The sequence below is a fragment of the Lepisosteus oculatus genome, chromosome 15, assembly GCF_040954835.1.
Source record: "Lepisosteus oculatus isolate fLepOcu1 chromosome 15, fLepOcu1.hap2, whole genome shotgun sequence".
Classification (NCBI taxonomy): Eukaryota; Metazoa; Chordata; class Actinopteri; order Semionotiformes; family Lepisosteidae; genus Lepisosteus; species Lepisosteus oculatus.
This window is the reverse complement of record NC_090710.1, coordinates 22,178,681-22,195,208: the sequence shown is the minus strand read 5'-3', so window position 1 is coordinate 22,195,208 and position 16,528 is coordinate 22,178,681. Positions and strand designations below refer to the sequence as shown.

The window sequence follows — 16,528 nt, the reverse complement described above, 5'->3', positions numbered from 1 at the left end:
GTGTCTCTGTTCTGCTTGGTACCTCAGCCTACAGCTTATTCAACTACATGCAGCATTAGAAAATAACTCTGACCCTTGATTTTGACTTTCAACCACGTCTTAGGTGCGCAGGGGAGAGCTGCACGCATTTCCACGCGTCAGCTCCAACGAAAGCCACTCCTCAGAGGTTTGCTTTGGTAAAGTGAAGGCCTTGCTTTTCGTGAAATGCTGATCTCGTTTTATCACGTGGAATGAAGGAGGTCTCGGGTCCCGAAATATCTGTGCACTGTAATTATGGGGCACGGTGTGCAGTCGAAAGCCTACCTGACCTCCATGCTCTGCGAAGGAATGCGAATGCGAAGGAGAGCGCCGCTCTGGAGCCCACCCTGGCCAGGCCTTCCACCCCCTTCCCAGCAGGCCGTGAGCTGCGATCACAGGAACCACATGAATGCACCCCTCTCATTAATACCCCCACACACACACAAACACGCACACACAGAAAACAGAGAAATTTGCCCCAAGAGGAAAAATGAGTTATTTCATTTCTTATTTTTCAAAGCAGTAGGCTACAGATAAGGTCCATCAAGTGCACAAATACCACATTCTACAAAGGACTTGATATATAATCACAGGATATTAAAAAATGCTAGGATATAATTAAAAAAACCTACATGTTTTATGAAATGCTGATCGTATTAAAAATGAACTATTTTTGTGACCCAAAGCACAAAGCTGCCTCTCAACAAGTGCACATCTTAAAACTACTTTTTAATCTTACGCTGGAGCCTTTCGGGGGAACAAACACGGGCTCTGATTTTGGGGTGAAGGGGAAAGCCTGATCCCGTGAAGAGCACTAGATCAGAGGGCCGTAAAGTGGCAGGACGCAGCAGCGAGGCCGGTCGGGGGTGGTGTACCTTTTCTTGTCAGCGGCCGGCAGCGGGGGGCTGGGCGAGCTCTTCCACCGGGCCTTGTACTTCTCCTCCCGCATGCTCCGGCTCAGCGCGATGAGGTAGCGCTCCAGGATGGCCAGCCTCTGCCGCAGCCGCGCCGCGGACAGCGTGCTCTTGGCCGTGGCGGCCGCCAGCTTCTGCTGGTCATCCACCAGCACCAACAGGCACTCCTTCAGCTCGCTCTCGTCTGCGCGGCAGAGAGAGCCGGGAAACCCGTCAAGAGATGCCCAGGGCACAGCCCGAGGCTGCTGAAGCCCTTTAGCAGGGCAACTGCTTGCATGATTCAACAGAAGACATTAGTTAGCAGGAATCTCCTGTAAAACACCGGGTCTCACTTACAAAACGCCCAGTACAACATTAGGTTCACAGCAGTTAATGCCCGTCATACCAAAAAGAAAGATCAAGATGTTAAGCATCGGAAAAGTCAACAAGAATCCCAAAACCAAACTGCAAACATCCCTTTCATTCTACAGCACTGATAGTTGTTTCCTTAACAATCAATACCATACACATTCAATTTGTCCACCCATTATGAGAAAGGCACTTAACCCTGGTAAGGGTTGTGGCAACCTAGAGCTTAACCAGCATGGGAAACGGGAAGAAACTGGAGCACCGAGAAAATGCCCCAGTTCTAACACTTAACACAGACAAGAGAAGGCCCTGCTTTTTTTTAAATTCTGACCAATCCTGATCTTTGAAACGCCAGAAAACAGTAGCTGTCAGTATGCCAGGTTTTGACAAAGTACAGGAGAAGCCTACATGACTTTGCACTGTGTCAAGAAATGCGAAACATTGACAGTGTTGGAGAAAGTATTTTAATAACAAGAACATGGCTTACTGCCAAGGAGCCTATGTAACCGATCATTTTATCCCTTTATTTTGGAGGTAGGGCAATTTAAAGTTATACTACTCCAAAATGAAGTTAAAGACAACTTCACCCACACTTTACAATCCTGAATTTTCTGAAACACTGGAGGTAGAGCAAGGACATCCAAGACCAGATACACATTCATCCTTAATGAAAAATTCTGGAAAACATTATTTTCCTTCTGAATTGTAACTATAGCCAAAATAATATGTGACCATACACAGTCTCAGGCTGACCCAGCTAGCTAGTTGTTCCTATGAGCCTTTATTCCAAAAAGGGACCATATATTCAATTTTGCCAATAAATTCCAACCCAGGACTATTAAACAGAAAGTATGATACTGCAGCAATATTACAAATACTACAGTACATTAAAATAATGTAGAGAAGTATCCATTTTTATTAAATCTGTTTCTATTCAAGCTGTACTAAACTAACCACACAGTAACTGTTTTGATTCAATACATGTATACAGAAAAATCCATAATAAAAGTGATCCATATGAAATTCATTTATTTATGCCTTTCGCATATAAATACTACAATATTTTCTAAGCCTGAGAATTTTGAGTGCTTAAATTAGGCTGTGTATAAAAAAAAGTAAAAAGGAACACCACCTCAACTTCCCCAAATACAAAGCCGTTACGGAACACAGTAAATGGTCATTCTGGAGAGGAAACTGTTTTCCTACGGGAATAACCATTTCCTGTAGAGCTGCAAAAAGGGCAAGTCAAGTATAAATACACAGGACAACGTGGGGCAGAAAATACCGATTCAGTGTGAAGACTCGAGTTGTAACAAACCAATAACGTTAAAAGGCCTAAAGACATGCAGATACAGAACTCAAACGGCGTTTCATTAAACAAGCATGCTGACGCATTTTCACAGCGCAATGCATTTCACACAGTGGGTAAAACCCAGCCAACTGCACTGGCGCACATCTCAGCTGCAGTGCATACCAAACCGCCTCCCCTGTCTCCATGCAAAATGCACTGACAGCTCCTTATCTCCCGAGATAACCCTGCAGCCCCGCCCAGACCGAGCCGTAAACAAACTGGTCACTGCAGACAGAAAACAACCACGTCCTCCGATTTCGAGCACCCAGGCCTGTCAAGTCAAGGCCCAGACTGCGGGTGTATAAAAATAGAGCTCCTGCAGACAGTCTGTGCAGATCCCTAACCTCCCCCCACGCAGGCACGTGTGGCAGGGGACACAAACACATTAAGAGAAACTTTACTCACAGGGTAGAATAGAGAAAGGATGATCAGCATATTCAAAGACAGCACCGGATTGTCATTAAATACGGATATTTTCTTGGTGTGGTTCCATTTATGCAGTGACAAGTGCAACTGCTGGCCATAAACATCTTACTCCCTGCAGAAATAACGTGCAACACTAACCAGGATTTGAGACATGGGGATCAGGAGTGCCACATAAAATTCACCCTAAATTTACAGGCAAGACCTCATATACGGGCTATAAGAGTAGCCTCCACTGAAAACAGCCCCCCCTCAGCGCGTGCCCGATAAACGAGGGCTAGCCTCATCAGGCCAAAACATCAGAGGCAGACAAATAGAATACGGGGAAATTATGTGAGAAGTGCTGGTTCTATAAAAAGGACAAAGAGGCCACAAACAGCAGTGCTACCCTGCGCAGGAGGAAGATACCAGAACTCCATCCTCTAGAGCCCAGCTGTATCCGTTCAGGAGCTGGAGAAGGAAAAGGTGTCCTGATGTCACATGCTCACTGAGCACTTCCCAGTGACGACGTCGTGTGGGAAAAATAAACAAGGAAAAGCCAACATGCAAAATAAAAATACTATACATTCAGTTAGACATTAGGTTCAGATTTTTGAGCTATAATTACTGTGAAGCGGTACCTGATCATTACCTATGAAAGCATCACGAAATAACTGACAGGGGTCATTTTGTTAAAGACAAATGCTCTTCTAAAAACAGAGCTTTACGACCAGAAGTGATAGTTTTTAGAACTTCAGGGATCCTCAAAGATGTGAAAAATGTAACTAGTTCTATTAAATCTCAGCTTCAAGTTTGCTCTTTTTGCTCTTCAGTTTTTTTCTTGAACTTCACAAGCATCAAGGATTCTTTGCAGTGTGACAGCAAATACACCGTTACACAACAAAAGCACACTAGGCCTTACAGTACTTATCACGAAGACATGGTGTCAGGTCATAATTTCCATGTATTAATGTTGACACTGGCTCATTACGCATGTGTTGCAACTTGTTTTTACTCTGTAAGTAAACACAGTCCTGTGGCTTAATATTACTGGAACACATGGATAGGTTTCTCTATCCATCGACTCGGAATCAACCAACAAGCTATTATTAGCCAGGGCTTCGCATGGATATATACAGCCTGTTCTATTAATTGTCGCAATCTAAATACTAGGTGACAAAATTTCACTCTGGCCAAGTCGAGTTGATTTTCATTTTCCTGGAACAGGAGTTAAAAATACTGAATGTATTCCCTGAGCAAACAAGCAAGATCTATCTAGGAACTAGATTAAATATTCCGATAATAAAATGGCATTTAGCAGCTTCGAATTCCTTTTCTGAACACACCGATTCCAAGATGAAACATGGTGCAAATCAAAGCTAATCAATCTAAAATACAATATCTAAGACTTCCATGACAGATGTACCAGCCTCCATCCATTCACAGCCTACAGAGACTTGCATCCTGAAGCTTTGCACATCCACCATCTTGGAAGATGCCTTTTTGTTGAAAACATTTCATTTGAAGCTGAAATTTAACCAAAAGTAATCTGACGTTTAATATTAGGTATCGATTAGCTAGATTCACCAACATGAAGTGAAGATCAACTATCACACCAAGCTGGAGCAAACTTTCCTAAAACACTGCATGATCTCACCATTTTTAAATCAGCAACACTCAAGATGTATAAGAAACCACAGCAAAGAAAGATGACTTCATTTATCAAAGTTTCATGGACTTCCATTCTCAGCTAAATTAGAAACGGTTCAGCCACCGGATTCTAAAAATGCACAAAAAACACGGTTTCCTTTCACACAGCTAGTCATTGCCCCAATATATGAGTCTGATCACAGCAGCGTGCAAAACGAATCTGGGTCATTTTGTTTAACGGCCCAGCTGGTGAAATACGCAAGAAATAAATCTACTGCAGCATTCTGCACAATCAACATGGAAATCCTGCTCTTCCAACAGCTAAGTACTGCGCCACCTGGTGGAACCCATTATCTGATTCTAGAGGGCAAGTAAATAGCTGGTACACATTAAGGCTTAGTCTCCATTACAGTATATGTACAAAGAATATGTATCTGGTCTAAGACAGGAGACTGCAACCATGGTCCAGGACAGCCACAGAACTGGACCAACTGACTTACAGTCAAAGATAAAGCAAACATGGCAAGACAGACCAGAATTTAGAGGCTGCACATATCTAAGACTTAGGAAGAAATGTATTCTGTGCACTTCCAGTGGATCATAAGACACTGATTTGTTTTATTTTAAAGGACTTCATACAGAACTTAACTATACTAAGAATATACTTATAATAGAAGAATGGAAGGGGGAAACAGTATATAATCCAATCTCTTAATAAAGTATCGCTATTTATTCCAGCTACCTGAAGGAAAAAAAAATCAATATATAAATAAAACTTTAAAAAATACTTCAGTTCTTTTAAATGGAAAATGAATACAACTAAAGAAAACCTGGTAAATTAACAAAGAATTACATCTGGAAAATAAGACATGACATAACTATGTGATATCAACATTCGATGAAAACTATTCAGACAAATCTGCAAGCAACTGGCTGCAGGAAATTTTGCTTTCATGATGTCATTAGCAGAGAACCAAAAGGATTTGTAATGCCTCTTTCTAATCGCATAATGTCATGTTTGCAAGTGATACAAAAAGATGATGAGTGGCCAACCATAACAAATACATTCAAAAAATCTGAATTATTTAGACATAATGCAACACTGGCAGACACCAGGCAGTTTACATTAAATGTAGACAAGAACAAGTGTTATGTGCAAGTAGAAAAAACGAAGTATAAAATGGGAAACGCCACGTCTGAAAAAGATTCTTCTAAAAATCTAAAACCTAGACAATGTGAAGAAGCAATTAAAAAGGCAAATGTAACTGGTCCGTTCGCAGGCTCAGTGATGTTTTCTACATAGACTAAAAGAAGTTAACCTTTTTAGTCTTGAACAGAGAGGAATACAAAGGGGCTTGATTCAACTATTCAAAATCACCAAACCAAACAAATGCAACATTAACGGCCTCTTTAGAATCAACAAAAAACAAGCAAGAAAAACCAGATGGAAACTTTGATTCTGCAAAAAGCAGTGGGAGTCTGGAACAAGCAACAAACCATCCCTGTTTCCTTTTAAGAAGGCTGTAAAAGATCCTCAGATCAATTAGCTACTAGTAGCTAAGCCAGATGGGTCAAATGGCCTTCTTTCATTTGCAATTACAGTTATGGTCTTACAGGAGCATAGGCAGAAAGCAATGGCTGGTGAACTAAGATAGTCGCAAAACTAAGTTGATCCAACACGGCAGCAGCTTTTAGCAATAACAATCCTTCGCTTCAACAATTATGGAGGCCGGGTTGTGCCATACAAGTGCCGTGCGTGGCCTACCTGGCTGTCGGCCCCAGTCCCATGTCTCAATGATGGAGTGATGGACAGACGTTGACGCTTCTTCTTCCTCTTTCTTCTCCTTGTCATTAGACTCATCCTTCTTCTGGCTTCCAACACAATCCACGCTGTCTTCTGGGAGGGATAAAACCAATCCAGGTTACCGTGTGCCAGGCACATACCTTAACACAGTACAAGCCAACTCTTCGTGGGGATAAACACTAGGATGTACTGCGAGTTTCCTAGATGATATACGGCCATTTCCACATTCTCATGTGAGCTAACAAAACTGCTTTATCGACTAAGCCCCAACCACCCTCAATATGACTGAATATGCGTAGCCAATCCACATTCTTTACCCAGGTCTTTATGGTAGTGCACACGCATAAATGTGAACTCAACAAAAATTTCAGACAGGACCCTTCCTCTTCCCAGTAGGTGGTCAGGTTGGGATTCAGCTGGTGAAGCCGACTCTGTGGGATGCTTCAGAACAGGGGTTCTCAACTGGTGGGTCACAGCCCCCTAGAGGGGCATACGAGGATCCAATGGGGGTGAGAGAGCTTTTTATACACAGCCGATTTCGAGATGCGTACCAAATTTTTCCAACCACACGGCCATGTTTGTTACAGCAATTTAGAAGTATAAACGAGCATTCGCCTTATAATCATGCTTCTCCCGATATTCAGTGTTTTAGTCACTGACATGTATGTGCGGCAAACCAGCAAATTCTTTAAAAACAAAAGTTTAGCTAGCAAATTCCCCATAGACAACTCTCGATGCATTCACAGCAGTTTGATAATAAAAACCATTGAGTAAACCTTTCATGAAGATACCAACATGAATTTGGATTACCTTCAACGTGTCTTTACGTTTTTTTTAAATTAAAGAAATATTTTTCATGGATGTAAGATCACATTCACAAACAGCAGCTGAAATTCAATCATTTGCAAAAAAAAACATGCTCATAATTATTAGCCCACACGCTAAGGTGGGTCCTGTAGTTCTGGGTTAACAGAAAGTGGGGCATTGTGTTTGAAAGATTGAGAACCACTGCATTAGGAGATAGAATTCCTGAATCATTAAACTACTACCAGCCAAATGCCCACAATGGGCTGCATGGCCTCACCTCATTCATAAATGTTTTGTAGTAAAAACTGGTCCTCATTGTATCCGGTGCCAACATACCGACAGTCGGATATCAACACATCTTCCATTTTCTTTTACATTTCTAATCACTTCGTCGTTCCTGAATAAAGATTATTTTGATCTGCACTGAATCTTTAGAGGATTGTGCATGTAAAAAAAAAGTCTACAAGTAAGCCACCTTAGGGTGAGGTGAGATGTATCCGCATACTGTAGTTTCTAAAACACATCCTTAAACACTATTTGTAATGGGCCAATACAGTAAGCACTGACATCAAGAGCAAATACCCTTTGTCATCACTAGTAAGAATTAGTGAAAGCCTCACCTGGCTGTGCAGATTCTTCCCCATTGCAAGTAATTTCTTCATCTTTTACCAACTCGTTCCATAACTCACATAACCCATCTGGAGAAAATATACGCTGCAAAAGAAAAGGCATTCATATTTTTTCCCCACATTTACCATTTAAAAAGTGTCAATAAACGTGTTACACTTAAAGCAAAACACTGGAAACAATTACTGCTACGTTTAATTTTGCCAACAATAAGTCATGCAGCTGGTGGAGAGAAGTTTTTAAGAAACAGGCAAGCAATAGGGTGTACAAGGTGATTTCGCCTTAATGGAACTTACAAATCTCTTACTGAGGAAGCTAGTGATTTATTTCTAAGAACACGGCGCTTAGAGGAATTCAAAAGTCAAATTCATAAATATTTCGATAAGAAACTGCAAATACTTATTACTCCACATTGTATAAAGGTGTAATATACTGTACTTGAAACAGCTGCCAAGTGTCCACAACAGATCATATTCAAAGTCAGGCTTAACAGCATCAAGAAGAGTCTTTGGTCTAGACGCTTATCAGCAAACACTTTTCAGTCTGTCCTTCACTTACATAAAAAAGGTCACCAAGTAAACTGGATCCAGGAAGTTTTGAAACTGAATCAAAAGTTAGCTTAGGACAGGGATGGGAGAGAGTGAGACATCCAATTAATTTTGTTTTGCAAACATTTGGAGTTATGCCTCAACAGACATGCCTTCACAACATGTACTGAAAGATAAGAGGACTGCCTGCCCTAAATTCCTATCACTGTTACAGCCCCAGTTCAAGGCAGCTTTAGACCAGCGTTCTTCAAGCCTGTCTTCACAGGGATTTTCACAGTATTGAACAGTAAGTACATATTCATCTACCAAATAGTGAAGTACTCATTTTCATAAGAACATCATACTTCTATTCTACCTGCAAGTTTTATTAGTAAACTGAAAGGTACAGTGTCACACAAAGGCACAAACCATGCACACACATTATACATTACACAGCCCTTCCTGGTGCTGCCCACTGCTATGACAAGCAGCCTAGACTCTGCAGCCAGATCTTCAATTCTCAGAAGGGATTCTACATCTCATAAAGGCACGAACTTCCAGATTCAGAGAGCTTCTTCCCACAAATTGTCAGATTACCGAACTCTGCCTCTAGCTCACACTGATTTTTTTTCTCGCACTGCTTGTCTGACCTTTTTTTTTTAAGCTCTATATTTAACTTGTTGCTGCTGCTGCTGTTCAGTGTTTATGTTTTTGGTGATTCCTTTCATGTTTGTATTAGAGCATACATGCAAATAAGCATTTAATTGCACTTGTGCATATGACAAATAAACTGAACGTCTTGCTTCCTCAGCACTACCTAAAAAGCAGCTTTCAACTCAAGGACAGAGAGAGAGACTGTACTATAAAAGTGACCCAGATGCAGTAGGGGTGGGGGGGGGTCACATGAAATTCCCAAAAAAACGTCTGACAGCGAGTCTTAAAGCAGCAAGTGGAACGCTGAAGAATCGGTGAAGTGGCAAGTCTCCACTCTGCCTCCTTTTAGCTGTCCATCAGGGTCACAGGAGGACAGGAGAAACCTGTGACAAGCCCCCCAGCAAATCTCATGCAGCTACATTATTAGAACTCATGTGCAGCAGAACAGGCTGTCGCACCCTTCAGAGGTAACAGGTTTAAAACTTACAAGAACAGCCCTATACTTCGTCAAAAGAAAAGAAAGAACTACTCACATTTTGAAACCATTAAAAAAAATACATTTTCCCTAATGTATGCCTGGACATTCATTTAATCTTCTTAAATGGTAATTATTTTTTATTTAACATTTAATCATAACCCAGTTCAAAATTGCTAAGAAAATGGGCCAGTTCTGAATATATTTCAATAAATCAGAACAGCTCCCCCCCAAACTATGCCAAACAGAAACTAACCAGAGGCTGCCATTTTAGAATTCATCTTTACTAACAGGGTTCTGTACAACCTGATTGAAACAATGGTGTTTTACTATCCCATTTCTAATCATAGCACTGCTACAAGCAATTCCAAAATCATGAATTAATGATCTTGAAGGTCTACAGACATCAAAAGATCACAGAACACCCAGCTTCCCTGCACACAGTCTCCCAGACACACACAACTTTGCTCTTCAACAGCCTTTTGTTTTCACAAATGTCAGGAAAGAGCCCAGAAAACCGAGAAAAAAAAACAGTCTTATTGAGCAAAATCTTTTCTCAGTTAGCTAAAGATGTTCAGGTCTTGGGTACACATTTTAGAAGTCTAGTACTAACACAGCTAAGTCTATCTATTTCCCAACCTCTTCCTCCAATGCAGGGTCCATCCCAGCAAGCACTGCAAGTAACATTCAAAATATTCATGTTTATGTGCAATTATGAACAACGACGCTCGTTTAATAAACAGTAATGGTATGTAAAGCCAATGAATGAATAGTCTGATTGTCCACAGCTTCCAATATTGAAGAGCTTTTTTAATTCTCAACAAACTTCAAAAGAGAAAAAATAATTTACTAGCTTCAAATGTGGATTATAAATGTTCTATCAGCCACCCAATCTACTGAAAGCTTATTGCATTTGTAGATTCAAATCAAAATAATGGTCCATGGGATACAGCTTATTAATCAGATCTCAGTAATTTTACTAAAAAACAATAACCAAACAACTATCATCACAGCAAGTTTCAAATCCATCTGATATTTTATTCCCATGATCTCTGTTTCAGATGGTGAAATAAATTAAATGCGACACTAAACACACCCTACACTTCAGAGCAGTGCTGTGAGACGCGTCTTTCATTAGAAACCATTGAAGCCATTCTAATTCTGGCTACAAGTACACATCCTAATCCTTGTGCAAGACTGTGTCAAATATCTTTCAAAGCAAACATGCATGGGATATTCTGCAGAGCAATACAGCGAGCAGCTGACTGGGGCTATGAACTTTTAGCAGTGTTTAGGAAAAGAAAGGCTGGCATTATAACAAGACCCATGAGTATCTAATTTATTTCAAGTATCAGCAAGAGTCAAGAACACTGAAAGTCCAATAATGTAAGCGCCTTCTTCTGGCAAGCCTGAATTTAGAAGGATCTCCTCTTTGTGAATTAAAGGAACCCAACAGCATATATCTTTTACTTTACATCTATATAATAATAATAATAATAATAAAATTAAAATTGTGAAAAGATACTGTAGGTCTACAACTGGATAGATTCATGGATTAGGTATTTCCCTTTCTCAATTGCACTTCAAGCACAAAATGATCAGGAAATGCATATTGTTCACATTCACTCTGTAAATGATGTGCTGGAATTCAACCTTTTGTTGAAACAGACACAAAAAGCAGGTGTGCAAATTACAAATGTCATCTGGATGCCTTCTTATTTTTCTAAACATTCCGAGTACTATATCTTGTCTCCACAGTAATGAGCTTCAAGTATTCATAGCCTTAGACCTTGTAAACCACAATACAGCATCTAGATCCCATATTTGGTATTCCAGAAGGCCTAGTTTTATCATATGCTATAAATGTCAGACTTCCCCCAAAACTACAGATCAACATTTGCCTGAAACCAAAAGGTTTAAAATGACATTTAAACACTTACTAGTATCATATTACACAATATATAGTATGTGACGTCAATTCAAATAAGTGATGTTAAAATAAAAATGATATCCCAATATGATAAACCTACTGTCCACAGCTGTGTCACTGTAGAGTGTTGTAGAAACAGCAATGAGAAATACCTGATAAAGGTGATGAGAGATTATGTTAAAGATTAAACCCTAAAGCAAATTCCAGTGCTGGTTATTTCAAACACAAAATATTTTCCTCAATGAAGAACACCTTTCACGAATTGCCCATTAATTATTCAATATCCTTTTTATTCATGCTCAGTATGACTCTGCTTAGTTATCCATCAAAAGCACAACAAAATAAACACCTAAAACCGCAAGGCTTGCAGTTTTTCTTCTGTTTCAGGACATAATCAATTTAAAAATAGACCAGAAAGTACTGAATTATTCAAACAACTGTGAAGCAATATGAAACCATGTGCAACATTTTCAATAAACAGAACGTCCAATTAAATATGCATAAAAGCACTCTGCGTAAAAAGCCGGTAGAACTAAAAGGGGATCTCCATAACCATTAAGAAAGGAAATGGTCTCTTCATTTATTATTTGAACTTCAGCTGCAGATGCTATCAGCAGAAATCATTTGTTAAAAGTTTAGTAAGGCAGTTAAGGAGAAATCTCAATCACCTTGCTAAGGCAGAGTACAGCTGTTCCACTGGTAAATGCTAGATGGGTGGTTACATGTCTTTTAAAAAACAGTACCCATAGATGACATTTTACAGTACACATCAAGAAAATCAAAAGCCTTTTTAGTTTCATACTGTAGTGAAATTTCTAAATCTGATTACGATTAAATTATGTGGATGGGCCTAGGAACCATGTTACATCTCTGACCTGTGGAAGTCAGAGGGTTGCAGATCTGGTCGTCCAAACTTCCCAGTTACATCATGTAATGTTCGTATTTGCCACCACAACATAGTTGCTCTCTCACACTTACTTTTCACTGACACGGATCACTCATCCTCTTACAAAAGGGAGAAAGTGAACGGTAACAGAAAACCTTGTATCAAAAGGCCTACATCTACACAGGCCTTTATCTCATGATGCACAAGACCTGAGGATGATGCCTTAAGACAAGGAATTGAAAATGCTTGCTGAAAGTACAGTAGGTAAACATCTGTCTACTGTATTCCTTGGCCATTGACAGTAACAGTCAAAACACTGGCTTGCATGCTGCCTGCCAGAGCATGAAACAGGCCTGCTTTAGCACACTTTAGAAGGAACTAGGCAACAGACACCAAAACAGACAAGAAGCTGCATGGCAGAACATTTTATTTTATTCTCCCTTTCCGAGTTGAAAGTTGACAAGAGCTTTTTTTTTTGGTAAAATTCAGATATTAGCTATTTTAAGGGGTTAATTCTACACTTAAGAAATGTCTCTGCTGTTGAGGGTTCACAACTTCAGTGTGAAGGAGTAAAGGACAGACACCAAAGTTGCAGGGACATAAAGCAAGGGGAACAAAGGACAAAGAATCCACAAAAATACCAAAGAATTGGAAATATGGGGCAAATCTCCAATCAGACCTTTTTTCACAACCTTATTTAAATTTTGTTTCCCAGTTATAACCTAAGTGAAAGTATGGAATACCCTATTATTTGTCTTTACTTGACAAATATTCTGAGTTTATACTTTTTGCCATGTGAAGCTCCTTTAAACTTTGAGTTAAAAACAATACTGGTAAATTCTGAAACAAGGCAAGCTGCTTCTTAACATCTCAGCCCCTCGGCTCTTTTTCTCACCAATTCCTCTAGCTGAATGTACAGGTGACGTTGATCACTGACCCCTCTGCCTGTTTAACTCCAATTCAGTCCTGCAAATTCCCAACTGTTAATTGTGTTTGTGGTTGCATGTTTATGAATAAGAAAGGTCATATTTTAAATAATGATTAAGAATAAAATAAACATCTCAAACAAGAATCAAATTGAGACACAATGATACCTTTAAAGGAGGGTATGTAACTATAAAATAACCACCCAAAACATGGAACAGTGAGGCTCTGAGGACGTTGCTAAGCTACTGAACCCAGGAGAAGTGAGCACAGGGTTCCTAACTCAGGGGATGAGCCAGTCACCTGCCAAGAGACACAACAACTTTCCGTTCCTCACTCAATCATGGACTCACAGTGAGGATCTTCCCTGCACAACAGAATTTCAGAAGTAAACAGCCAGCACTAGCAGATTATCCACACAAACCTCTGAAATTGAAAGAACATGCCATTAATAGAGTAGTACTTGGTATTGTCACGTTCCTGTCTCTCATCAGCAGACACAAAGCTATCCTTCAGAAACATACTGAGCCTCATCTGAGTTACAAGGTGCTTTAGGAACAACTGTGGCCATAAAGATAAGAAAATTGCCAGTTCCTTCTTGCTGAAATCTTACTACCACAATAAAACATTTGCACCTAAACAGCACCAAACATTGCCCTATTATTTCTACTGTTTTATTCTGGCAATCCAGAATAAAACAGTACAAATAATGGAGTGTATGAAATATTGCAGCTAAATTTTTTTACTCTCACCACCTTGGAAGAATAATTTCTATTGTGGCAGGTTTTTCCAATACTCAGGTCCAAGTACAAAGAAACAACAGAGAGGTCATCAATGAAGAGAGAGAATTCCTACCTGTGTGAAGCAACGGTCCAGACCGTGACATGAACTTAAGAAATGATTAATGGGCAAGAATATTGATTTTTCCCTATACGTGCTAACATGTTCAGTAGTTTGAACCACCTTGTATGATGAAGTTTCTCAAAGCTAAACAACGTCGAGGTGCTTAACAATCAAGCTGAAGACTAACTCTAAAGGGCAGCAAAAAGGTTGATTTTAAAACTTCCTCTTTCACCCAGAAAATAAACACAACGCGTAAAAAGCTTGCAATCGTCGATGCCAATAATCGTTGTGACACCTTTATCACACTGTAGGGGAGGAAACAAAATATCTTGTAAAACCCGCTTACCTGCAAGTCTGTCTTCAGCCATTTGGAATCAAACCTTGACTGGGCATTCAGGGAGAAAGACGGAGAAGGCATCTTTTCCCTCGTCTCCCCTGGCTGCTCTAGCAGCCGATCCTATAACCACAGAGAAATTGTACCACACAAATCTTATTACGCGTACCGTTCTAGCTTCACTGACACAAGTTGACGATATTAGTTTATCTTTCCGAAAGCAAAACCTTGCAATAACACTCACTACACTATATACGTACTACATGTATTATAAGAAATTTAATTTGCTACCCTTGGGTTTATACTGCACCTTAAGGGCCTCAAAAATAAGGTTTTCACCTGTCCAGGCTCTACATATTTGTGCTCCGTGTGCCTCCAGTAGGGAAAGAAATTAAAGTTTCGAAACGCGCAGGTGATTGCATCCAGGCAATGCAGAGACACTTGCATTTTTTTTTTTACATCGTGCATGTCTAAAATCCAAACACGCTAAAAGCTTTCACATATCTTGGTTCTTTTTAGTTATATTATTACTAGCGAGAGCATTTGTACCTGGCAACATAAAATGTCGCTTACGCCGACACCTTATTAACAAGACAGCATTACAGACGCCGAGGCTGTCCAGAATGTACTTTCATTTCAAGTAGCTTAGTTACATGGGGACACCATCGTTGAACAGGTTAAGTGCGAGGTCTGGGCCTTTAAAGGAAACGCCAGCGAGCCACTAGGGCTGTGGTCTACAGCTACACATTTATCATTACATTATTTTAGCAATGTCACTGACTGTCCTGACTACTCCCGGCTGGTTTCAGGCTGTTGATGTTGGTGCTGCATCAAGTGTAGACAGTCCCCGACATACGCGGAAAGGATGGGGCGACGCTACCCAAAATCCCGAGTGCCCCCCGACATTACCGCTCTTGCTTTCGCTGGAATAACGCCCCAAGAGCAGATCGTCCATCATATAAAACGCTGCTAACCTTACCTGTTTAATTTGACTTATTTAATCACCGACTCCCCCGTTACCAGCCCTACTGCATTCTAATCCCATCCATGTTGGACCATGATTGACATGCGCGTACGCCAACGAGGTTTAGGAAACGAAGCCAATGGGTGAAGACACAACGGGTAAAGGGGGAGGTATCGTGTGAGCCTTGATAAAGGTTGGTAGACTCATCAAAGGGTGCGAGCCTAAATTTAAAGGGACAGAGGGCATTACATCATTTTTTTTGTTGTTGTTGTTGTTCTGCTGCTATTAATAGCTGGGCTTGAAATGTTCAGGTTTAATAAAACAGTGTCCATAATTTTTAAACGTTTTAATAAGGGCAACCTAGACACTAGCAACATGCTATTGTAAATTATCTGTGCAATTGTCATACTTGTGCACGTTATTGAGAAAATATGAATAAAGCTTAAGAGGTCATCCCCAATTCGTAAACACGTTTTCTGTATTTAAGCTTTATCTCTTATAGGACAGAACGGGTACATCGAAAATTGCTAGGACATTAAATGATGCATGTATCATTGCTTTATTTTTTCACCTTACTGTCACCTGCTGCAGAGACGCACGCAGTGTTGATACAATTTACAACAACGACTTTAAGATCCAGAGTGCTAATCCTCGGACTCGCCCAATAAAAGATTTCTTGCTTAAGGAGCGTATAATAAGCATTTACCTTCCTTCAATTCTGTCCAAGGCATATTAAGTTATTTTAAGAGGCATTGGCGATCAGTAGGGTGCATTTCATTATGTATTAATTATATATCCTCCTTCATATAATACAATCTTTGGTTAGTGGAATACTCAATAAATATATATATATATTGTATGTGTTATTCTTAAAAGTAGAACTTGAACTTTATTGCCATATTTAACCGGTACATGTACTGGTACAGTGGAATTCTTACTTACAGAAAATCTCTCGATTGTTAAAAAAGTGTAAAACACAAAATGCAGACAGTGCATTCAGATAATATACAAACAAACAGTGGACAATGTACGAGTGAACAAGTTAACAGTTCAAATGTAAACAATCCAGA

The 16,528-nt window shown here is 40.0% G+C and overlaps 1 protein-coding gene across 10 annotated transcripts in view; it reads right to left on the bottom strand.

The window, feature by feature from the left end:
* herc2 (HECT and RLD domain containing E3 ubiquitin protein ligase 2) overlaps positions 1-15,574 on the bottom strand; it is a 78,227-nt gene extending 62,653 nt beyond the window's left edge. For 9 of the 10 annotated variants that reach the window (XM_069179112.1, XM_069179119.1, XM_069179118.1 and 6 more), the window contains exons 1-6: positions 15,474-15,574; positions 14,507-14,617; positions 7,915-8,008; positions 6,449-6,580; positions 894-1,116; positions 304-404 (exon numbers count right to left, since the gene is read on the bottom strand). In XM_069179112.1, the coding sequence (XP_069035213.1) occupies positions 304-404; positions 894-1,116; positions 6,449-6,580; positions 7,915-8,008; positions 14,507-14,578 (622 nt within the window). In that variant the 5' untranslated portion in view covers positions 14,579-14,617; positions 15,474-15,574. Of the gene's footprint in view, positions 1-303; positions 405-893; positions 1,117-6,448; positions 6,581-7,914; positions 8,009-8,888; positions 9,048-14,506; positions 14,618-15,473 lie in introns of those variants that run through there. The other variant, XM_069179120.1, reaches the window with a different exon arrangement.
* Positions 15,575-16,528: the final 954 nt, after the last annotated feature.